General features: G+C 40.6%; 1 protein-coding gene and 1 long non-coding RNA gene across 2 annotated transcripts in view; both read right to left on the bottom strand.

Annotated features, from left to right (window-relative positions):
* Window positions 1-2,922: 2,922 nt before the first annotated feature.
* Window positions 2,923-5,934, bottom strand: LOC119427915. The gene is made up of 4 exons (XR_005187666.1): window positions 5,890-5,934; window positions 4,263-4,331; window positions 4,108-4,186; window positions 2,923-2,959 (listed from the first exon to the last, which is right to left on the bottom strand). It is a non-coding gene; the product is annotated as an uncharacterized LOC119427915 (long non-coding RNA).
* Window positions 5,935-12,836: 6,902 nt separating this feature from the next.
* The window catches only part of coq8ab (coenzyme Q8A, genome duplicate b), a 17,724-nt gene continuing 4,865 nt past the window's right edge, over window positions 12,837-25,695 (bottom strand). The window contains exons 3-15 of the mRNA XM_037695239.1: window positions 25,315-25,584; window positions 25,144-25,210; window positions 23,954-24,025; window positions 22,829-22,954; window positions 18,900-18,985; window positions 18,688-18,828; window positions 18,530-18,611; window positions 18,311-18,404; window positions 17,843-17,984; window positions 17,588-17,695; window positions 17,313-17,378; window positions 16,413-16,499; window positions 12,837-13,955 (exon numbers count right to left, since the gene is read on the bottom strand). Of these exons, the coding sequence (XP_037551167.1) occupies window positions 13,662-13,955; window positions 16,413-16,499; window positions 17,313-17,378; window positions 17,588-17,695; window positions 17,843-17,984; window positions 18,311-18,404; window positions 18,530-18,611; window positions 18,688-18,828; window positions 18,900-18,985; window positions 22,829-22,954; window positions 23,954-24,025; window positions 25,144-25,210; window positions 25,315-25,584 (1,635 nt within the window). The 3' untranslated portion in view covers window positions 12,837-13,661. The remainder of the gene's footprint in view (window positions 13,956-16,412; window positions 16,500-17,312; window positions 17,379-17,587; window positions 17,696-17,842; window positions 17,985-18,310; window positions 18,405-18,529; window positions 18,612-18,687; window positions 18,829-18,899; window positions 18,986-22,828; window positions 22,955-23,953; window positions 24,026-25,143; window positions 25,211-25,314; window positions 25,585-25,695) is intronic.

The raw sequence follows: 25,695 nt of genomic DNA, 5'->3' as shown, positions 1-25,695 counted from the left end.
GTCCTGTACCAGTCTAACATGTCCTGCTGTCCTCATACATGTCCTGTCCCAGTCTAACATGTCCTGCTGTCCTCATACATGTCCTGTCCCAGTCTAATATGTCCTGCTGTCCTGTACTAGTCTAACATGTCCTGCTGTCCTCATACATGTCCTGTACCAGTCTAACATGTCCTGCTGTCCTCATACATGTCCTGTCCCAGTCTAACATGTCCTGCTGTCCCCATACATGTCCTGTCCCAGTCTAATATACTTCTCTTTCACTCCAAATTTCATCATGCAACACCACACCTTCTCCCTCTGCAACCTGTCAGATGTTTTTTTCTACATCCACAAAGACACAATGGAGTTCAGGGTGCTAATGATCCATTGTTAGGCTGACGGTCCTCCTTGAACATGTGAGCAGCTGGTTTTGGTTGTCAGCAGCAAACTGGTTGATCCAATCTGAGAAGGTGCTATTTATAAGACTGAGCTGAATACAGCACCTCAGACTGAAGAAGTCTTTCGGATGAAAGACGAAACGTTTCTAGATTTTTTTGGGTTGTTGTTGTTTTGCTTTGTTTTGTTTTTTGAATGTCCAGAGGACCAGACTATTCTACCTGGATTATTGAGCATGCATCAGGACACACTGGAGTTCTTTCTGACCCTCTCTGTACTTCTCCATCAGCATCCTCAAAACAAAGATGCATCTGTGATGCTCTTTCTTGGCATGAAACATTCTGCTGCTCACAGATAGACACCTCTCGTCTAAGTCTTGCTTCCACAACTCTCCCAGATCTTCTTTGTGTGATTCATCAACTTAATTCCCCTGTAGTTGCTTCAACTCTGTACATCACCCTTGTTCTTAAAAATGGCCACCAGCACACTTCTCCATTCCTGAGGCATTTTCTCACCCTCAGATATGCCACTAAATATTTGAGACAGAAACCTCACTGCCATCTCTCCAGCTCGGTTGCCTTTATGCTCAAGATGAGAGTTTGCGATGGAAGTTTAACTCAAAGCAGTCTGTTCTTCAGATAAATGATGTTATTAACTTACTATTTATGTATATGAATGTTTCTGTACAGTGCCTTGAGATGACTTATGTTGTGACTTGGAGCTAGGGGTGGGCGATATAGCTCAAACATACTATTGTGATATTTCAGAGCATTCTGACGATAAGAAATTCTGTGATGTAACAAAAAACAAAAAAATAATAGTTATTCACTTGACAAAATTAACATGTTGCTTTGCAGTATTATATAAAAATTAAAAATACTATTAATTTTACTGAAATTACTTTATTTAGTAAAATATTCAGTCTCAAAGTATAAAAATAAAAATGATCCTTCTGTTATTTAGATTGACAAAGTCTGTACAAAATATAGATCAATAAATCCACCATAAAAACTAAAGTGCAGGTGAAGTTTCTCAAAATAACTAAATGAAATTAAAGCTTAAGATCTGTTGAGCATAAATGTAACGTACAACAAAATATATGTTGCCTTTAAATGAGCTATAACTTCCAGAACTTGTAACAAGGTGATCATCTGAGCCTGAAGCTTGTGGCGTTCCCTCTGTTCCTGCAGGAATGATTCACTTCTCTGATGCTCCGTCTCTGATCACATGACTCTGTTCTTGGTCCATGGACTGTGGAACTCAAGAGACACAGTTGAGCTGCACGCGTTTGTTTTTTGCTTTTTAGCTAGCTAGGATTGCGCGCAGCTAGCTTAACGTTACGCCAGTACAGACAGGTGGGAGGAGGGCGCAGTTCGGTTCGGTAGTTCAGCGCGCTCGGTTCAGTTAACGGGGCGCCCTGCTTGTATAATGGTAGGGGAGACACTGACGCATTTACGCCATGAAATTAGCATATCATGATATCATTTATTTTCCAGTGCATGTTTTTTACCGGTATCATCGTGAATGATATGACATGGCCCTGCCCTACTTGGAGCTATATAAATGAACTGAATTAAATCATGGTGTCAGCTGCTGGCCTTCATCATTTTTTACATTTTTCGAAACTTAGTTTAGTTTTTGAAATGGAGGAGGAGGAGGAAGAGATGGCTTTCCTCTTGGCAAAAGCCAAAAGAATAGGCCAGATCAGGGATGAAGATGGGAAATTTTATACATTGGTGTCGCAAACAAAACAGTCCGTTGCCGGGCAGCGACATATTTATGGATTTTTTCCCATATTTATAAACCATTTTTTGGCTGAGATATGATCGTTTTCATTCATTCTGACTGAAAAAAATTGAGCAGTACCACTTAAAGCCACTTGATGGTAGCAGAGTAGTAGTAGCTGTATGGCATGCCGTTGTATCATGTAATAAGTAAACGGGGCTATAATGACAAATTCAAAAAAGTTCAAGACAAAAACAACTAGACTTTATTTATTATACTTTGTTTTTTTTCTTGAACTATTTTGAAGTTACCATGTCCTGGATGACTGAGAATCTTCACCAGCTATTAATGATTCAGTCGGCCTTCATGGCCACAACAGCAACTAAAATCATTTAAAAACCAGCTCACCATGTACAGGTGCTGGTCTTAAAATTAGAATGTCATTAAAAAGTTAATTTATTTCAGTAATTCCATTCAAAAAGTGAAACTTGTGTATTATATTCATTCATTACACACAGACCGATATATTTCAAATGTTTATTTCTTTTAGTGTTGATGATTATAACTGACAACTAATGAAAACCCCAAATTCAGTATCTCAGAAAATTAGCATATTACTTAAGAATTTTTAGAAATGTTGGCTAACGGAAAAGTATGAACATGAAAAGTACGAGCATGTGCAGCATCAATACTTAGTTGTTGCTCCTTGTGTCTGGATCACTGCAGCAATGCAGCGTGACATGGAGTCCATCAGTCTGTGGAACTGCTCAGGTGTTCTGAGAGCCCAGCTTGCTCTGATCATGGCCTTCAGCTCTTCTGAATTGGCGGGTCTGGTGTATCACATCTTCCTCTTCACAATCTATGGGGTTAAGATCAGGTGAGTTTACCGGCCAATTAGGAACAGGGATATGATGGTCCTTAAACCAGGTACTGGTAGCTTTGGCACTGTGTGCAGGTGCCAAGTGCTGTTGAAAAATGAAATCTACATCTCAATAAAGTTGGTCAGCAGCAGGAAGCAGGAAGTCTGTAAAACTTCCTGGTAGGTGCTGCGTTGACCTTGGACCTCAGAAAACACAGTGGACCAACACCAGCAGATGACATGGCACCCCAAACCATCACTGACTGTGGAAACTTGACACTGGACCTCAAGCAACATGGATTCTGTGCCTCTCCTCTCTTCCTCCAGACTCTGGGACCTTGATTTACAAAGGAAATGCAAAATTTACTTTAATCAGAGAACATAACTTTGGACCTCTCAGCAGCAGTCCCAGGTGAGATGCTTCTCACGCCGTCTCTTGTTCAAGAGTGTCTTGACACAAGGAATGTGACAGCTGAAACCCATGTCTTGCATACGTCTGTGCATGGTGGTTCTTGAAGCACTGACTCCAGCTGCAGTCCACTCTTTGTGAATCTCCCCCACATTTCAGAGTGGGGTTTGTTTCACCATCCTCTCCAGGATGTGGTTATATCTATTGCTTGCACACTTTTTTCTACCACATCTTTTCCTTCTCTACTAATGTGCTTGGACACAGAGCTCTGTGAGCAGCCATCCTCTTTAGCAATGACCTTTTGTGTCTTGCCCTCCTTGTGCAAGGTGCAAGTGATCATCTTTTGGACAAGTGTCAAGTCATCAGTTTTCTCCATGATTGTGTAGCTACAGAACTAGACTAAGACAATTTAAAGACCTTTGCAGGTGTTTTGAGTTAATTAGCCGATTAGAGTGTGACACCAGGTGTCTTCATTATTGAACCTTCACAATATTCTAATTTTCTGAGATACTGAATTTGTGGTTTTCATTAGTTGTCAGTCATAATCATCAACATTAAAAGAAATAAACATTTGAAATATATCAGTCTGTGTGTAATTAATGAATATAATATATAAGTTTCACTTCTTGAATGGAATTACTGAAATAAATCAACTTTTTCACGATATTCTGATTTTAAGACCAGCACCTATAAAATTCAGTTTTAAGCTTTTCTCCTCTATCTGTTAATAAATACTTACCTAAATGATTTTGCAGAAGGTTTTGAATCCGTCTTCTGCTGAACTTGATCCACTGGAAAGACTGTGATTCACAGCATTTCTGCACAAATCAAAATATGAAACTTTTAATTCATGTGTTTTGAGAGAACAATAAGTATCACTTTTTGCACACTAACCAGAAACCTCCAGTGAATTTGGTTTACGTTGACAAATAACACAAAACTCTTGTAGTTCTCTAAATTCACCTGCACAAAGAAATATTTGATGTTAAAATGCTTTAAATGTCACCCCGGTATCGACAACATCAAAAATGTGGGTGGGGTAGGTGAAGCACCCACATTTGCCCCACCCTCATTCGCCCCACTCTGCCCATGAGCAAGGCCCTTAACCACCATCTGCTCCCCAAACAGGTCTCTCTAGAAAAGGAGTTCTCGTGGCTCAATGAGACTACCTGTACAAATAAAGGCTAAATGAAAAAAAAAAAAATGTGAGGGCTGACTTAAGCAGTGTTGCCAGATTGGGCGGTTTACCACCAATTGGGCGGTTTTCATTCTGATTCAGTGGCTTTCAGCAGATGGGGATCATTTGGGCGGATTTGGAGTTGGACCAGCGGTTTTTGAGTTAACCTATTAAACACATTTCAACCGATCATTTATCAATAATGGTTAATAGCAAATCTCCCCTGAAACTTTCTCCATCACTGACTGGCTGTTGTCATCTGCCAGGGCCAACTGCCGGTCAAATAAAACGGACTGAACTTCATAAAGCACCGTTCCACAAAGGGTTTTATTTTAATCCGTCATTCACACGAATATATTTGGAAAACAAACGAGCACCAAAGACAACATCTGTAACTTTTAAAGTGATTATTTAAAATGTTTACTCCTTAAATGTTTCAATTATAGGTAAGCACTAAACAACTTGTGTATTATTTTGAGTGTTTACAACTACTGTGTGTAACAATATTACTGTGGGGATAAATTTAGAAATATTTATATTTAACATTTAATCTGTGTCTTGTAATAACCAGATCCTAAAATGTGATGTGTTGATTTTCTGAATAAAGAGAACTAACGTTAACATTTAACTAATTTTGATTAATCACATTGATGAACAAATAGACACCAATGTATCTTTACAGGAGGAGGGGGGTATTGTGTACGTGTGATGTGGCAGTTTTTAACAGATTTTTAGGCTGGAAAACCTCGACTCTATCTGGCAACACTGGACTTAAGTGGTGGTTTAAGTGGCTTTTCATTCAACCTTTATTTATACAGATTAATCCCATTGAGCCTCAGGGACTCATTTACAAGAGAGACATGCATTTTAACAAACAACGACAACAACGACAACAACAACCATAAAGAATGCGTACAAATTTATTATTATTTTAACAAGTGAAATTAAAATGGTGATTAAAAAGGAGAATTAAAAGGAAAAGTAGTGGAAAAAACACCTAGATTACAAGGTGGTGTAGAAAACTAAAAATAGTCTGCATTGGTTTTTGCCAGGAACTTAGCAGATGTTTAAATTTAAAGCCACTTTAAACATCTGGACCGTAAACAGCAAACAGGACAGCTGCTCTTCACAATGTGACCGTATTGTTTTGATAAAGTAATTCACATGGAACTAAACCCAAGCGCGTTCATCAACTCTCTTTTTTGCAACATTTACCACATTACAGACGGTTATGATGAAAACAACTCCTTTCAGACAAACAATAAAACAAGCACCAGAAAACTTTCTACATATCCGCATCACAAAATCATATTGAACAATTTTAAACTAGAATTATAAACATACCTGTTAGAACAAACATGTGTGGTCGTTGATCTGACATGTAGCTCCTGCTCCTACACAGAAAAACAAAGATACAGTCACCACGATGGATTTATCCGAGCACGATGCGCTGCTAACAGCTACCGATGCTAACAGCTACCGATGCTAACAGCTACCGATGCTAACTACAGATGCTAACAGCTACCGATGCTAACAACTTCTGATGCTAACAGCTACCGATGCTAACAGCTACCGATGCTAACAGCTATTGATGCTAACAGCTACCGATGCTAACAGCTACCGATGCTAACAACTTCCGATGCTAACAGCTATTGATGCTAACAGCTACCGATGCTAACAGCTACCGATGCTAACAGCTACATACGATAACGGACCAACTTACTCTCCACGTATAATAAGCTGCAGCGTTACAAGCCTCTGGCAGCAGCAGCTTGGAACAAAATCACATCATAAAAGACTTAACTAACGAGACGTATTTTCCGATTAGTAATTGAAGTAATTCACGTAGCTACATTTATACATTCATTTGTAGCTACTCTTCTTCTTCTTCTTCTTCTTCTTCTTCTTGTTTAATTGGCGGATTGCAAACAACGTTCAGGTGCATACCGCCACCTACTGGGCAAGAGTGTGTAACTCATGGCCTCCTTTCCCTAAATTCTATTTTTAATATTTATGTTGTGCAAATATATAAACAACTCTTTTCTAACATTACTTATTTTATCCTTCTCCCCTTCTGTTCCTAATATTCCTCCTATACTCCACACTCTCCTGCCTCTTTGACTTTTTCTTTCAATCTCTCCCTTTCTTCTGAATATTTAATGCACTCCATCAGAACATGTTCCACACTTTCTGTTTCCTCACATCGACTGTTATTCCTTTTCCCCATCATGAACATTGTATCATTTAGGAGTGCATGTCCAACTCTCATTCTCATTATCATCACCTCTTCTCTTCTACTTCTTTCTTTATAATTACTTATCTTAACTGCTTTTTGAATTTTATATAATCTTCTTCCTTTCTTGTCCTCATTCCACGTTTTCTGCCATTTCTCTATTTCTTTTTCTTTAATTAATGATTTATCCTCTCCTTTCCCTAATGGAATATTTACTGTTATTTCACCTTTTAATGCTTTTTTAGCGAGTTTATCTGCTCTTTCGTTTCCTTCCACCCCTCATGTGCTGGCACCCAACACAACTGAACGTCCACGCCTCCCCTGTGTCACCTGAACAATGCGAGCTGTAGATGTTTCCTGTCGTTTCCTTTAGACTGAATGATTTCTATGACAGCCTTTGAGTCGGTGCATATCACCACCCTGTCCGGTCTAACTTCCTCTGTCCACTGTAGACTAAATATGGCTGCCACCATTTCTGCTGTGAAAACTGAAAGATGATCAGAAATTCTTTTAGAAGTACAAACTTCAAACTCTGGAATATAAACCCCTATATTCCCACCCACCCCTTTGTGTTTTTTGAGCCATCTGTATATATTTCCAGGTAATTAAAATATGTCTCTCTAATGTATTTGCTGGTTTTCACCCCATTTCATTTTTGTTCCATTCTCTTTTCATTTCAAGAATTTTCATGTCTGCTTTACTTTCTGGAATTAGCCATGGAGAAATAACACTGTTTGGACTAATCTGTGCAAAATCTTTATTTTCTATTCCATATAATCCAGCTAATTTGTTTATTTAGTGTTGTATTTGCTGCTGCTCCATACACGATGCATCCATGGTCCAAAGTTGATCTCATTAGAGCTCTGTAGATATTTTAAAGTGATTGTTTATCTGCTCCCCAGTTGTTTCCTGCCACTGCTTTCATTAGATTAATGACTTTCTTACACTTTGTTTCCACCTGTTTTAAATGTGTTGGCCATGTGTATGAACTGTCTAACCATATACCTAGATATTTAAATTCATTAACCATTTTTAAAGGTTGTCCATATAATAAGAGATTTCCAATATTTATCTTCTTTTTGTTTGTAATCATCATGTAGCTGGTTTTGCTTACAGACAGTTTGAAACCCATTCATACGACCAGCTCTCTATTTGATTAACTGCTTTTCTTATGTTTTTAACGACATGTGGAACATTTCTCCCCCTCATCCACATTGCTCCATCATCTGCATATAAAGCTGATTTGATGCCTCCGTCAAGCTTTGCAAATATGTTGTTAATCATAATGTTGAATAAAACAGGACTAATTACACTGCCTTGAGGGGCGCCGTTTTCCACTTTGAAGTGTCTTGATAATTCACCCCCAACTTTTACTTTAATTGTCCTATCCTGAAAGAAGCTGGCAATCCAGTTATAACTCCTCCCATCTATTCCCATTTGTTCTAGTTTTATTAGCAGCCCTTCCCTCCACATAGAATCATAAACTTTTTCTATGTCAAAGAATACTATGATCATCATTTCTTTCATTTTTAGTGTTTTTTCTATATCATTACATACTCTTACCAGTGCATGTACTGTGGACCGACCAGTTCTAAAACCACATTGATAATTATTAATAAGTTCTCTTTTTTCCAGGACGTACATTAATCTGTTTACTAATATTTTCTCCATCAGTTTACACAAATGAGAAGTTAAAGCTATGAGTCTGTAGTTGTCTGAACTTGTTGGATCTTTCCCTGGTTTATTAAATGGTAGAATTATGGCTCTTTTCCAGCTCTTTGGTAATGTTCCTTCTTTCCATATTTTATTGAATAGTTTTAGAATGATATTTAACGTTGTTTCCGGTAAATGTCTAAACATGATGTAACACAGGCTATCCTCTCCTGGAGCTGAATATCTTTTAACACCATTTTGATTTCTTTCATAGTTCTATGTTCATCAAGTGTTGACATGGATCTATTTTTCTTCTCTCCTACGTTACTGAGTGTTTTGAGTTTTTGTTCCTTCTGCTGCCTCTGATCATTATCCAGATGTTCTCCACTGTGGACTGCAGCAAACGCCTCACCCACAGAATCAGCCTCGTCTTTATCTGAAACCATTATCTCGTTATTTTTAATCAAAGCTGGAATTTTAACTTCACTTCTTTTCCCACTCATTTTCTTAATCATTGTCCACACCTGATTTAAATTTATTTTATATCCTATGGACGAACAATAATCCCTCCAAGTTTCTTTTTTGCCTCTTTAATGGTTCTACGAGCTACTGCCCTTTTCTTTTTAAAATCTAAGGTTTTCTTCATTCATATTTTTCTGTAATGTTTTAGAGCCTTGTTTCTTTCTTTAATTACTTCACTACATTCATCATTCCACCATGGAACCACTTTTTTTTATTACTACTTTTGGAACGCTTGAGTTTGCTGCATTTAAAATGAGTTCTGTTTCCTGGTTATTGCATTCATCAATGTTTCCGTGAAGATTTACTAAATGACTATTTTTCTCACAATTAATTTTAAAAGTTTCCCAGTTCACTTTCTTAAAGATCCATCTGTTTGAGATTATTTCCTCTTTATTGGTTATATTGTCATTTATAATTGTGCTAACAGGAAAGTGGTCACTCCTCAGTGTAGTATCTCCATTCACAGGATTTACAAGTTTATCAGATACTAAAGTTAAATCTAAACATGAGACTGAACCTTTATTGTATTAAATTGTGTGTCTTGACATCATTAAGACAAACCAGAGATCTTTCATCCATCATTTCTTCAACAATGTTGCCGTTACTGTCTGTTTTGCTGCTACCCCATAAACTATTGTGTGCATTAAAGTAGACCTTGTTTCTTTGATTATTCCATCTTTTTTACTTGTAATCCTTTTTGCTTCTGTCACTTTGCCTCCTCTGGTTTCTTGTTTCATTTCCTCGGGTGTCATTTCTACTGGAACTCCTGAAATTACTCCTTAACCTGTTTAAAGAACCTGGAATAAATACTTTAACTCTTTCTCCCACTAGTCATTTTTAAGATTTTGTCCTGCTGTTTGTTGATTGCATGTATAAGAATTATTTTGTTGTTCATGAGTCTGGATAATTTTATTTTCCCAATTTCCTCCTCTGTTGCCTTTGTTAGTTTTATTGGATGAAAGTATCTTCCCTCTTGATTAAACTCCACCATTACTTTCCATTCCTCTTCCCTAATTAGTTCCACCTGCGTTTGATTTCGCGGACTTGTACTGATTTTAGACTTTTTATTTATGTCTATTCGTAACTCACTTTCTTCTGACAAGCTTCTGTCTCTCTCGTGTCTTTTTCTTTGTGGTTTTTTCATTTTTGATGATTTTGCCAACATCCATTCCTTCTCATTCTCACTATTTCTTCCTGAAGAGGAGGCCATGATGTCACAGTCAGAGCTCAGTTTATGCAACCCGACCAAATTTCAGCTCCTACCGCCCTTGAAAAGATTGTCCAGCTCCCAAGTCAGCTTCTCCTTCCACGCTCCCTCCTGAGTCTGGAGCTACTCTGATCACGACAGGCCGCAAAATAGATGAACTGTTGACGTCACACTCCCTGAGTCTGGCGCTACTCTGATCACGACAGGCCGCAAAATAGATGAACTGTTGACGTCATGTACTCAATATTTACCACCATTCACCGCTAGAGGGCACCATCACCACACAAACAAAAGGATCCTGGATTAATAAATGATCTAAACGTCTCTCAACTTAAAAACAAAAAATAAATAAACTGTCCAGATGACCTGACTGAACATTGTTGGGATAGATTAAAAAAAAAAAAAAAAAAAAAAAACATTTCTAATAGTTAAATATTTCTGTAAAACAAGAAAAATACAGATGGGTGCACTTTGACAAAATTCATAAAACAAGGCCTCTGATGAAATCTTTCCTATGAATGACGAAACGTTTCTTCCAAAACAGAATCTGTCCAGATGACGATTTAACTTTTTATGCTCTCTGTTCAGAATTTTCACATTTCTTCATGCAAGTGTTTTAAATTTAGATTTTAGAATGAAATCTGATTTTAAAATATAATTTCAGTTTAAAGCATGTTTCCTATTGGAGTCAAGTTATGGAATGATTTGAATGACCAAAAAAAAAGTCTCCTGTTAAGGAGAAGTTTATAGAAAGCGTTTCTTCTTCTTGCTCCTTTTTCTGCTTACTACTCCTAGTTCTGCTTAGTGGGGAGAAGTTTACTTGGGACTCCTCAGACTGATGAAGCCCTCTGGATAGAGGGTGAAACGTCTTTCCACAAAAAATAAACTATCCAGATGACCTGACTATTACTGGATTTTGTACCTGGATGATTGAGCATGAACTTTGATGCCTTTTTCTGCTTGTTTGTCATTTTATTCAGTTTGTTAGATTTCTGTGTCTGTGTTCACTTGTCAAATTGGATAAGTGAAATAAATAATTAAAATTAAATATTCCATTCTTTATGCCGACATAGAAATCACCCACATGCAACAATGGCTAACTCGGCTGATTTTACAGCTGTTGAGCTAAAATATCCTGATGCATGCTCAATAATCCAGGTAGAAAAATCTAAAAAAGTTAAATCTGGTCCTCTGGACATTCAAAAAAACAAAACAAAGCAAATCAACAATTTTTTTTTTTTTTTGTTGATTTGCTTTGTTTTGTTTTTTTGAATGTCCAGAGGACCAGATTTAACTTTTTTAGATGTTGAGCTAAAAGTTTGGTGTGGTAGCAGCTGAGAATTGTTCAAAACACAAACCGACACATCGAACATGTCACTTCTGATCCACTTGATCATTTAAAAAAAGCTTCACACACATTTGAATAATCACAAGACGGAGCGAGCATTTTCCATCACCCCTGCTGGAAGGTCAAGGTCACAGATTGTACAAGGTGTATTTATAAGTGAAAGGGACATGTCACCTTCACTTTAAAAACATATTTGGACATCCCCCCCCCCCCCCCACACACACACACACACACACTTTTACCATGAAATATTAGTTCACCCTGCGCTGTTTTCGATTTCTTCGTTAATCCATTCCACTTGATTAATGTAATACTCAAGACAATAAAAGTCCAGTCCTGGTTTTCCTGGTTACAACTCACCACCCTGCAGTGCTTCTCCTCGGTCACTTGTCTTGGCAGGGGACGCTCATCTCTTTGGGGTTTTTGTCAACGGGCAGGGGTAGGAGAAGAGACACTTCTGTGTTGCACGCTAGCTTAGCGCTACGTTGGTGCTGGCAGTTGTCAACCGGGGCGGGGGGGCTTTGGATGCGTGAGAGAAGCAGAGCGTGCTCTATGCACACAAGGAGAACTGTTGGTCAGGCTGCTTCTTGTTGCACTCTAAAATAGTTATTGAATCAAATGTGACGTAGATAAATGTAGACATTTAACAACTCGTTAAAACACCAGAAAGCAGAAAATGGCATCTACTTTATTCAAAATTTTCTGGGGGAGGAGCTCCAGACCCCCCCCCCCCCCCCCCCGGACACACTCGTCTTCCCCACATTACAAATGTGTCTGATGCCAGTGGCGTCATGGCTACAGATTGCTGTATAATAGTTTATCAGGTCCTCTTGTTCTCAAAAACTCCACACTTGATAACCAGTTATACTGATTTTATTTTCAAAATTTATTAAAAATGGAAAAAAAATTCCATACAAAATTTTTTTACATATTTGAGCCCTTTGGAGTTGTTTTGGCAGACGTAACAGATGTTCGGCCATCTTAAAATGTTCCTTTTTTAAAAGGCGGCAGAGAATATTGGTTGGAGGGAAATGACGGGGCGCTCCACCCGAAGCACCTTCACACCTCCAACAAAACCAGTTCAGAAAAATCACAAACATTCAGGAGAATTTACGTTCTCCAAAAAAAAAAAACGGGAGTGGAACAGAACAATCGTTCTTGGAGTTTTCACGCCCGACCATCACGAGCAGAACAAAACCAACACGCCACCCACTTCAAGTGGGTCCAAAAAGGATTTAGAGCAATTATCATGAATTAAAAAAATAATTTGTTCAGTTTCTTTTAAACAAACTGAACGATTCTAGAAATCAGAGCCGGACAAAAGGCTTCGTTATTTCAGAAAAAATTGATTTCAGCTTTGGATTTTATTTAAGGAAAAATAATTTCAAACAATCTGAAGCTAAACGTGACGAGACCCTAATTATCCAGAGTGCAGCCACTCTTCACACAATCATGTGTTCATCCGTGCGGTTACGCATTTTATTTTTTATAAAAAGTTATTACTGGAGGAACATCTAACTGATAAAACTTGTTGGGCTGTTAGCAAAATATCTCGACAACCAGTGGACCAATTTCAATGAAGCTCTCAGAAAGAAATTACTGGATAATTTATCGTCTCCGTCAAATTCAAAATGGCTGCCAGAGCTAACCACAGAAATGGTTAAACGTCGGTACTGAGCTAAAATTTGGAGTGGTAGTATCGGAGTTATTCACCGCCCGTAGTTTTTAAAGTTTCACTGAACAGACTCGGTCTTTTCTCAGCTCATGTACGGCGGCGGGCGATATGCATTCCTCCAAGGAATGCTGCACTTTTCATTTTTGGCGTTACATTTTTTTTTCAAGGAGTTTTTCTGATCCTCCTGGTCAGACTGAGTACTCGGGTACTACAGGCACGTTACTATAAGGTGTACAGTACAGGTAATATATTTACTGAAAACGTTCAGATACTCGGTGCAGAGAGTAAAGCTGAAGTTCGTCTTGGTCAAAACAAGCGACTGACCAGACGCCTCGGAAACTTTGTCACGTTTCTTTGCTCGCTTGCGTTGGGCCTGCGTCGCCGCAGAGTTTAATAAAAAACATCAGGACACTCCAGAAGCTTCATGTGTCAGAAGAAAACTAATTCTAGTTATTCTTTGTGTGAAGCTGCCTGGTCCTCACTGCTGGGACTCGGGGTGTCCGCCCTCCCAGTACTTCCTGTACGCCTCCTGGAACATGTTCTTGCAGGAGATTTTGGCTTTTAGCTTGGAGCAGATGAGGAAGGAGCCGCCCATCTTCCTGTGGAGGGAGTAGGTTTCTTCTGGCGGCGGCGTGAGTCGCTCCCTCACCATCACCGGGATGAGGCGGTGGATGCGCTCGGTGGTGCTCTGCTCCCCGAAGTCGAAGGGCTGCTCCGAGGAGAAGGCCTCTCCCAGGATCATCACCGCGTCCACGTGGGCGTACTCCATCGCCTGCACACAGAACAAGCAGCTCATAAATATCAGGGGAACATGAAGACCCAGCGTTCTGTGGCGTTGGAGGGTGTGCTCCAACCACAGGCCATCACTCTCCTCAGCTCCCTGGTGAGGTCTGTTCAGGGCTACGGGAGAAGTGAGACCCATCGTTGGTCGAACCGCAGATCCAGGAGGAACAATTCTGGCTGTGGAACCCTGGACCAGCTCTTTACCCTCACTAGGGTCCTCAAGGGGTCATGGGCGTTTGCTCATCCAGTCTACATGTTTTGTGGACTTGGAGAAGGCATTCGACCGTGTTCCTCAGGGAACACTGTGGGGTGATCCGTGAGTTTGGGGCCTGTTGCTATGGGATGTTCTGTCCCTGTACACGTGGTGCGAGAGTTTGGTTCTCATTGCCGGTAGTAAGTGTGACCCGTTCAGGGCGGGAGCTGAAGTCCAGCAGGGCTGCCCGTTGTCACAGATTCTGGTCAGAACTTTTATGGACAGGATTTCTCGGTGCAGCCAGGGGGTGGAGGGAGTCCGGTTCAGTGGACTCAGGATTCATCTCTGCTCTTTGCAGATGATGTGGTCCTGTTGGCGTCATCGTGCCGTGATCTTCAGCTCTCACTGGAGCGGTTCACAGCAGAGTGTGAAGCGGCTGGGATGAGAACCAGCACCTCCAGATCTGAGGCCATGGTCCTCAGTCAGAAAAGAGTGGATTGTTCTCTTCAGGTCGAGGTTCTGCCTCAAGTGGAGGAGTTCAAGTATCTCTGGAGTTTTGATCTCAGTGAGGGAAGAATGGAGCGTGAGATTGACAGATGGATTGGTGCAGCATCTGCAGTATTGTGGACTCTGTACCGGTCCGTTGTGGTGAAGAAAGAGCTGAGCTGTAAGACAAAGATCTCTGTTTACCGGTCGGTCTACGTTCCTCCCCTCACCTATGGTCCTGGACTCTGGTAGAGACTGAAAGAATGAGATCGTGGATCCAGGAGGTTGAAATGAGTTTCCTCTGCAGAGCTGGACTCTCCCTCAGAGACAGGCTGAGAAGTTCAGTTATCAGGAGAGACTCCGAGTAGAACCGCTGCTCCTCCACATCCAGAGGAGCCAGTTGAGGTGGTTCATCTGGTAAAGATGATACCTGGGCGCCTCCCTAGGGAGGTGCTTCGGGCATGTTGGACTGGGAGGAGACCCAGGACACACTGGAGAGACCACGTCTCTCAGTTGGTCTGGGAACTCCTTGGAGTCCTCCCAGAAGAGCTGGAAGAGGCTGTGGACAGAGACGTCTGGACCTCCCTGCTCAAGATCCCCGAGACCTGAGTCCAGAACAAGTGGAAGATGAAGGATGGAGCCAGTTTGATAGTGAAACTATAAAAATAACTTTGGGAGCTCAGTGCAACGCTGTGGCGACCCCTGAAGAGGGAAAGCCTGGAAGAAGAAGTGCAGCGTTCAGGAGCTGAACATGAGGTGCCCAGCACATCAAAGTGGGCACCTCTTCACCGGATCTTGAAAACAGACGATAATGTCTCGTGTTCTTCAAAGGTCACTTCGCTGCGGCAGCTGTTGTGCATCCAAATATCACTTTCGTTAAAACTCGTTAAAACTCGTTCATGAGATTTTGGCTTCAGTGAGATTTCTGAAAGGACAATAAACTACTTGAACTTGAAGAGCTATCTCAGCCTGAAACTAAAATTAAAAATATGTTTTTGGATATTATTTTACATTTGAGCTCTCTTGGGGTTTTTAGTCTTTAAAAAAAACTCCACGTTTTATTGTTTTGTCTTGTTTTAATCAACTTTTTATTTTATTTTTACGGCAGTTTTTGGAGGAAAACAGCGGGGACATTTTCCCCATCAGTACGCCTTCATACATTTTTAACAAGTTTTATTTATTTATTCCTGTCCGGTGTTTTGGGAAGACCACCCAGCCCAGAGGGACCTCGAGCTCAGGTAGCTCAAGATGTTTGTCGGAGGTTCGCTCACCCTCCGGGTTACATTTCTGCCTGCGCAGAGTGACCGCACCGTTCGCGTCACGTCCATCAGCCTAACGTGCATGTTTTTGGTCCGTGGAAGGAAACCAGAGTACCCGGAGAAAACCCAAGGCTGCACGAAGAATACATGAAAACTCAACCCAGAACGATCCACAGCCGGGATCTGATCCGGCGACCTGGCTGAGAGGCAGCAGCTCTAAGAGACGTGCTTTTAAGGCGGTGTGTTGTGTTTATGTTCCGGCTCAGTACTTGGTATCGGCGAGTGAGGAATGAATTATTTCATGATGATAATTACTGGATCAGAACATGTATTTATAATGGGAACACTGGAGGGTTATTATGGGAGCGTTTGGATTCTGACAGATTAAATTTAAAAGATTTTTAGACTTCGTCAGGAACCACATGTTTACTGACAACACAAATAATAAATAAAAACAAATATAACGTGTCTGATTTCTCCCCATGAACCTTTGTGAGAGGTTTCTTACCTTTGACTCGTATCCTGTGAGGAACTTCATTTCTCTTGATTTAAGCAGAACCCGTTCTCTGTTTTGATCTGCAGCTGCTTTAATAATCTGCACAACAGAAACATTTAAAAACACAAAGTTGTCAAACACTGGATCAGAATACTGTATTAAAAATATTTGATCCTAACCAAACGTTTGATACGACGACTTCTTTTGTAAGTTTGCTGCAATCGGACAAAAAGTTAGTTTTAACTGATCCTTTCAAACATCAGATTATAAATTTACCAGATATAAGAAAAGAAAAGAATATATTTGTACAACAAACATCTCGGCTGCGTGTTTTTAAACATATTTTAAATAGAAGCAGTAAAAAGTGTGGGAGCATCAATTTGTATTTTTTTAACAAATATTTATTATTAACAAAAAACATAAATGTAAAAAAGTACATTTAAAATTTTTGTTGTGCCGCCACATTTTATTGAAACTGAATCTTCAGCTGATTGGAGTCAACCCAGCGTTGCAACTTTAACTCAGCAACTTAGTTGCTGTGAGGTTGTTTGTCGTAGTTTCTGTAGTTTCCTGTGGCTGAAACATTCGACAGTAAAAACGAAGTTTGCATTTATTTACACACTTTCAGGCAATGCTCGTTTAGATACATCCAGATGTGTGCATGAAACATGGTGCACGCAACCTTGACGTGCATGCACACACATAAAATATAAACCGCTGTGTTCAAAGCGTGTGAAAAAAGTAGTGGCTTACAGTCTGGACATTACGGTAATTTAATCTGTTTTCTAGTTCATGACATTTTGTAAGAGACGTTGTTATCCACCTGCAGCTTTCAGCCGCGGGCGACGAAAACACACTGACGTGCACGCAAAACATCTGGACGCTAACAAAGAGTAACTGTCTTTAAGTCACCTCGATGTACGAGTCGGTGAAACTCTTGTCAAATTCTCGTGTTGCTCCAAAATCCAGCAGCGCAACCTGGAGACAGAAGAGCAGAAAACGAACTCATCAGAACTAAAACCCACAGAAACGTGCACGTATTGCTTTTTTCTTCACATCAAGTTTATTTTTTTAACTTTTTTTGGTGCTTTGCTTCACTGAGTGAGGACACTTCAGAAACTCTGGACCTTCTTTTGGGGTGTTGGATTCAAACTTTGCGAAGAGTACGGTCAAAGAGAGAAACTGACCTTGTGAATTTGGGGGTCGTAGAAGAAGTTGGACCAGTTTGGATCCGTCTGCATGAATCTGAACTCAAAAAGCTCTCGGAGGCACAAAATCAAAATCTGCTCACAAATCTGGCAGAGGGGTGGAAACAGTGGTGGTTTTAGTTAACCGACTGGCTCACGCATCTCACAGGTTAAAGGCGCTGCGTCGCCCTCGACGCCTCCCCAGGTCCGATACTTTGGCAGAACCCTGCAGGGCAAGTCGGGTCGGATGCGTACCTCGTTCCTGAGCTCCTGAGAGAGCTCTGTGGCCTGGTCCAGGGGGAACCCAGACACCAGCGTTGTGGTGAAGACGCGCTTACTGCTCAGCTCGTCGATCACGTCGGGCACGCTGAAAAACGGCTGATCCTTCAGCAGCTCTCTGCCGCACAAACAACAACAAAACAGCTGCACATTCCCTGAAACACTAAAGCCACTTTATTAATCCCAAAGGAAACGAGAGGAACTTCATCTCCATACGACACGTCACATGCCTGTTCACAAACTTATGGTCGACAGCGTCATGGTCCAGAAAGGCAAACGCCTTGTTTTAACTTTGGCCTTGATCTGCGTGTGAACTTTCATTAAACTCTCGAGAGCATCAGAATGACGGTGAGGACAAGAGAACGTTTAAGTAGAGAGATTTCCTTCGACAGGCGTAAAGGAGTGATTTTTAAATGTTCTACCAGAAACACGCGGAGAACTTACTGAAATCTTCTGGCACAGTTTGCTTCTCTTATGTAATCGCACTCCAGCGCCAGTTCACGACTCATGACCTCAATGAGGTGTTCTGGGAACAAGCCTGTACAAAGGACGGAGGCAAAGAGAAAAGCACACGCGTCACGGCGCCGCTGCGGCTCAGTATGTTGACGTTAGCGGAGGTGACAAACTTATCGTCCAGATGATAACGCGCTCAAACAGGATCACCTTGAGGCAGAGCGTTGCTCAAACTCAGAGCGGTCATGATGTTCCTCACGTCACTGTCGATACTTTTGGCTATTCCTGGGTACTGAAAGGAACACGGTTTTTTATTTCCTCAAATATTTCCCAGTTGGATGTTTGATCTGTGCAAACACTGATCTCACCTGAATCTTCATGGCCACCTCTCTGCCGTCCTTCAGCCTCCCCAAGTGCACCTGACCGATGGACGCAGCCGCGAACGGCTTCTCCTCAAAGTACTCCAGCTTGGTCCTCCAGTTTGGACCCAGATCATCGTCGATGGTTTTCTGCAGGAAGAAGGGAAAACCAGATGCACTGGAGGAACTGGTGGCCATGTTGCGTTTCAGCTCATACGTACCATCATCTGCTTCGTGGGCATGAAGTCCGCACTCTGCCGAACTCGCTCAAAGATTTTAGCCAGCTGAGGGTTGATGAAGGCGTCATCTGAGAGAACAACAGAAAACAACAACACGCCGACACACACTTTACACTTAATGTAGTGAATTAACTGCTAATATGAACAAGTTCTCATCGTCTCCACTTTAAAATGAATAAAACTAAACTATGAGCCAAGTTTAACAGCAGCTACATTTGTAGGTAAAAGCTAAATATTTAGCTAAATGTGTACGTGTAAGCTGTATTTTAGCTATAATACATACTAAAAACTAATTCTATACAACAGTCCACTTAGCTTTAAGCAGTTTAATTAGCAGATAAAAGCTAAAGCTAAGTTTTTCTAACTTACAGCTTAAAGCTACACAATTAGCTACAGCTAAATAACTTAAAGCTAAACAATTAGCTACAGCTAAATAAATAATTTAAAGCTACACAATTAGCTACAGCTAAATAAATAATTTAAAGCTACACAGTTAGCTACAGCTAAATAAATAACTTAAAGCTACACAATTAGCTACAGCTAAATAACTTAAAGCTACACAATTAGCTACAGCTAAATAACACAAAGCTACACAATTAGCTACAGCAAAATAAATAACTTAAAGCTACACAATTAGCTACAGCTAAATAAATAATTTAAAGCTACACAGTTAGCTACAGCTAAATAAATAACTTGAAAGCTACACAATTAGCTACAGCTAAATAACGTAAAGCTACACAATTAGCTACAGCTAAATAACTTAAAGCTACACAATTAGCTACAGCTAAATAAATAACTTAAAGCTACACACAGTGCTTAAAGTAAAGCTGCACGGTTGAACATAAACTTGTGATGTTATAATCTATTATCGTGATGACAATTTAAATTGACAGAATTGTCTCAGGTTGTCTTTTGTTCTCTTTATAATCTAAACCAGGTGTGGGCATCAAGGCTACGAGTTGTGTACCTGCAGGCCGAGAAGACTTTTATGAAACTCGCGTTGCTCTTTTTGATAATGTGATGACAAACATCGATATCACGTGAACTCATATCCTGAAGTCTCACATTTATAGCAACTCTAATATTTTGCTTCTATATTTTAGGCTAAAAACATGTAGCATTTAGCTATACGTGTGGATTATTTACAGTTTTATAGGTTTTGTTTCCCTGTAGCTCTTAAAAGTTATCTTAGCTGAACGTGTAGCTAAAAGCTTCACAGTAAAAGTTGGAAGTGCAGAATTTTTTGATGGAAACATTTCATTTTTCTAACGAGTGACAACGAGCGCACGCAGTTATATACTGTATTAAGGACCCCAAACCAATTTAATAAACAGCTAAACAAACCTCTTGACTGTGGAGTTACATGTTTCAGATCTTTGTGTCCTCATCTAAACAGCAGCACGCAGTCCATTATAATTTACAACGAGAGAAATTGCATTTACAGTGAAAATGCAGCAATTATTGCAGAAGGACTTGTTGAAAAACAGCTGAAATTAGCTAAAAAAAACATGCTGAGTATGGAAGAACAAAGCTAAGTTAGCAGAAGAAAGCAGAAAGAACACAAGTTTGTCCAATGAGGCTGAAAGAAGCAGGAATGAGCACAAACAAGTGGAAATTATCTGAAAAAAGCTGAAAATAACACAAAAAACACTGAAAAGTAGCTAAAACAGCAGAAAGAAGATTAAACTACCAGAAGGAAGTGGAAAGAGCACATTTTTGCTGAATTAGACTGAAAGAAGTTGAAATGAGTGCAGAAAATGTGGAATTATCTGGAGAAGCTAAAATTAGCTAAATATCAGCTGAAATAGCAGAAAAAGCTGAAACTTGGAGAAATAAGCTGAAAGGCGCATAAAATGCTGAAATCAGCAGAAAAGTTAGAAGAAAAAAAAATGTAGATAGCAAAATCTGAAATGAGCACAAAACAGCTGAAAACAGCTGAAAAAAATGTGAAAGGAGCAGTAAAAGTTTGTAAACAGATCTGAAGATCTGAAGGAGGTAAAATGAGCTCACTTCTTTTCTATGAGAACAAAAATGGCAGAAAAGGCTAAATATTTCAAAAAGCTAAAGTTGCACCAATACCAAAAACCCTTCTCCTGCCACCTGAATGTTTTGATGCCTAAATTGCTGAAATAGCTTAAAAACCACGGGACGATAATTGCTGGAATAGGGATAGAAATCGGAATAATAAATATAAACAGGAAAACAATAGAGTGAACGTTCACACAACTATCTGTTTTCCACAATGTTCGAGGAAAATTCCTCACTCGTCCCAAATGTGGCAACGCCAACTTCCAGCTGGAATCTTATTTCTGCTTTTGTTCATGAAGATCCTGGGAACAGCTTTAGGTGATCACACTTCACTTAGTGACGCCTCCAGTCTGTTCAGACCACAACAGCCGAGTTCGGCTGAGCTGCAGTTTATTTTCAGCGTTGACATTTAGCTGCTGACAGAAGGATTTATTTACCAGAGGAACTCGTACCTGCAAACTCACGAGGGATGAAAAAGGTGACACACCTAACGCCCGTAGTGCCCAAAACTAAAAACATTTGTCAGCCCGCCTGTAATTATTAAAACTAAATAATTTACAGGTTCCTTCCTACCTTGGCGCCGCCACAGTTTCTACGCGTCATAACTTTTATTCTCCGTTCCTTCGCAGTCCACTTGGAACAGCATCCACCTCCTTTTCCCGTGGTTTTCTTTCCCACTCTTCCTTCCCCATCACTGATTTTGACAATTTTACTTTTCAGATATCTTGTGTTACTTGGATTCTTTCTCCCCAACAGGATATTTCTCCTTCAAGGTGTTCTCTAGAACTCCGTCAGCTGGACTTTTCAAATCTTAGGACAAAATCTTGGTGGCAGCTACATTGTTCAAACGTTAACGTAGCGCTAAAAACTAGCAGCACGCAACACAGACGTGCTAGCTAACAGTTCAGTTTATTTATTTAGTGCCAAGTCACTACAGAAGTCACCTCAGGGCACTGAACAGAACAGATACCACAGACGTCTCCTAACCCCCACCCCCGTCGAAAACTGCCGGCACTAACGTAGCGCTAAGCTAGCACTACGCAAGTCCAGTCCAGTTTGTTTGATGTAACTGGGACCCTGTGTACACAACTTTGTTCCACCACGTGTCACATGGGGTGTGTAAGGCAAATAAAGAACCTTGAATCAATGGGAAATTATGCCATGTACCACGCCTCTGACACGCCCCTGACACGCCTCTGACACGCCCCTGACACACCTCTGACACGCCCCTGACACGCCTCTGACACGCCTTTGACATGCCCCTGACACACCTCTGACATGCCCCTGACACACCTCTGACACGACACGCCTCTGACATGCCCCTGACACACCTCTGACACGCCTCTGACACGACACGCCTCTGACACACCTCTGACACGCCCCTGATATGCCTCCGACACGCCTCTGACACGCCTCTGACACGCCCCACCCCACAAAAAAATCTTTTTGGACCTAGATGTTTCACGTAAATGACGTATTTTGTTTAAAATCTGCGATTTAGCTGAAAAGTGACGTTTGCTGGTATGGAAACTGAATCTGAAACATACCGAAGCTTTCTAAAAAAGTTAAGTCTGGTCCTCTGGACATTCAAAAAACAAACAAACAAAAAAAGGTAGAAACGTTTCGTCTTTCATCCGAAAGTCTTCTTCAGTCTGCAGCTTTGTTGTGAAGCAGCAGTGAGCGAATGAACCTTTATTTACCTGCATCCAAACAGGCTTTAACTACGTCCAGACTTTCACACGACACGACGTCAGTTTGATGAGAATCACTGAGAATTTTTGTTTTTCAGCTTTACATTAAATAATAATACATTAAAAATAAAATAAAATAAAAAATGTAATGTGTCAGTTTCCAGAGATTCAGCCGTGTTTTGGTTTCCTCACCTTGAATGCTGAGGACCTGCCCGATCTTCAGAGCGGCCCCTCGAACTTTGCAGAGCGTCCTGACGATTCTTCCGGCGTTCGCTTCAGAGAGGAAAGGGTTGGAATCCAACACGGCCTTTTTGGTGCCTGAGAAGCAAAACGATCGTTCAGCGGAGCCGTTTAACGCCTGCGCCATCAACCACGGCGCCACTTTTACTGAAGCTCACAGAAACACTGGCTGTGAATCTACAACTCGTTAACCCAAATCAAACGACCTGCACAGACACTCGACACGAGTCGTCACAAAAACGGCTCCAATTCGGCAAATTTACAGCGACTGAGATCAAATTTGACAAGGCAGGAGCCAAGACGTCAGCACATACTCCAAGCACGGATGCACGATAAAATCATGGTATCGGTCGATATTAGCGATAAAGTTAAATATCGGACATTCCATCAAAAGAACTCACCGATATAAAAGGCTTCTGTTAATTTTAGCAAGTTAATTTTTAAGTTTAGAAACAGTCAAGTATACGATTAAGGCACTACTACTTTTGTATTTTTCACTTGTGAACAGGTTGAGCTTAGATTTGTGAAAATGTACAAATTTGCACTGTTCGAGTGTTGTCATTGTGCTGGAGAATAAATGTCATGAATAAATGTGACATCAAACATAATCCAAGTTGAAGTGTTGCGTCATTTTCAGTCCACTTTTTAAGCGTCTGCATTTGGCAGCAGCCAAACTGACAAAGACCGTGCAGAACATTGTAGCATTTTAATTCCACTGCAGAGAAAGTTACGTAATCTCTGTAAGGAGGTCTACGAAAAAATATCGGCATCGGTAAAATAAGTTTTAACATATCGGCCAAAAATCCAATATGGTGCATCCCAAACTAAGTGTTTTTTATTTGAGATCTTACATCACATGACATGGTGTAGAACATTATGTTATCAGACCAAAACGACAACTTCATCACTTCTCATCAGATGATTTTAGTTAAAATCCTGACATTATGCCCTAGACAGGGCTTTAATTTAACAGTCTGATAGCAGGTTTAGCAAAACGTGCACAAAGGCAGCTCAGATATGCAAATCTATTTTTATTTTACATCCGACGCTAAAAAGACAATAACCTCTTCCTGTTACCTTCTTGTTTGGGTTTTAAACTCTTCTTGGCCACTTCTGCAAGAGCTCCAATGCCGAGGCTGACTGCCAATCCTGAAATAGATAAAAATAAAAATAAAAAAGTACAACCGAGCGGTATGCCGATGTCCCCCATCACGGAGGGATTTGAAAAGTGAATGTTTTGTCATTTCGGAGGCGAGTGTTTTTCTGGACTGGAATTGAACAGGGAACAGACGTAAACCTGAATGTTTTTGTTGTAAGATACTCAAGTGGGTAGAAGTTGCACTGAAGAAGAACTGAGGGAGGTTTTTGTTTTTCTTGTCAGAAGCGGTGCAGAGTGACGGATCGTGGAAAGTGAAGGGAACAATTTTATCCACCAAAGTAGTTTTTGTCCGATGTAGACGTTTGGGGACGTATCGGAGATAATTGGCTCATTATGCGCTGATATAAACACTTCTAATTTTCACTCCTAAAACACTGGGAAGCAGCCGTAATTGTACAATGTATCCAGCAGAGGGCGCATGAAGACTGCTTTCAAGTCATGGCCGTTCACTTAAGTTTCACTTTCAGCACAGACGAGGCAGGGAGCAATACTTTGTCAGAGCATGGCAGATTTATTTGAACTCATCTGTAAAATAAATTACCAATAATAAATTCTCTTCAATCCTCCAACCTGCTCGTCATTAGCTACGTGCCTCTCAAGTTAGCAAGCTAACGTTTAGATAACCTAGCATAGCCTACTGCCTTGTAAAACTTTATCCAGAACAATAAATTTAACGTAGATGTAAAAGATACATCAGTGTAAATAACGTTATCTTTGTCGTCCTCAATTAAATGCATTGTTTGTCTGAAATCTTCACTTCTCTACAAAGAAAAATAAACTCTGCTGCTGGGAACAAGTTTTCACAAGAGGATAATTTCGTGTCTGCAACAGTAATGAGGAAATAAACGCACACAAATATGTCAAGAACAAAAATATCAGATAAAATTGAGACATGCAAAAGCACATTGTGAAGGAAAAACACTGTAAACAAAGCAAACTAGAAGCTTTACACGCTGTAGCGCTCACAGTGATTCATCTCGTTTTCATAGAACTCCGCTGACCGTGGACAGGGTTCACATCTGCCATTTAGTTTCACGCTTTACGAGCCACTTTTAAAAACCTACCCAACCGCTGGTTAGTCAGTAACAACAAAAAAAAAAACTCTTACCTCCAAAATTCACCAGCCTTCCCAGTCGAGTGACGGGCACCCTCCTCTCTCTGGAGTTTTCACTGAGCTAAAAAAAAAAGAATACTTGAACGGTGAGAAACAATCTGAGCACTCCAGTGGTTGTAATGGTGGATAACTGGTCACCGTCCAACAATTAAAAAATGCTCATACCACTTGTTTATATTTCTTGGCTTCAGGGTTTTTGGCTCTTCTTGCTTTGTTCATGTCCTCGGCTGTTAGACGCCCCACACTGCTGTTCTGGTTAAAAAGCTGCCGTTGTCCAGAGTAAAGAAGGCCCGACCAGTTCCTGTGGTACTCCAGATGTTTAGCGCTGGATCTTCCACTGCACGACCCCTGGCTGCCACGCACCCGCCCAGAGAAGCAGGAAGTGAAATAGGTGCACACCGGTGTCGCTGCAACTCCATGGACGCAGCTTTTCATCTGTTGGACGAACGAAACGTGACTTACCCCGGGAGAACCTTTGATTTTATCTAACCAACCAAAAAAACATTATATTAAGAACTTAATTTATCCAACTAACCAAAGGAAACA

Source organism: Nematolebias whitei, chromosome 21, assembly GCF_014905685.2.
Source record: "Nematolebias whitei isolate Nwh7 chromosome 21, NemWhi1, whole genome shotgun sequence".
Taxonomy (NCBI): domain Eukaryota; kingdom Metazoa; phylum Chordata; class Actinopteri; order Cyprinodontiformes; family Rivulidae; genus Nematolebias; species Nematolebias whitei.
The sequence above is the reverse complement of the archived record's forward strand: the minus strand, read 5'-3'. Positions and strand labels throughout refer to the sequence as shown.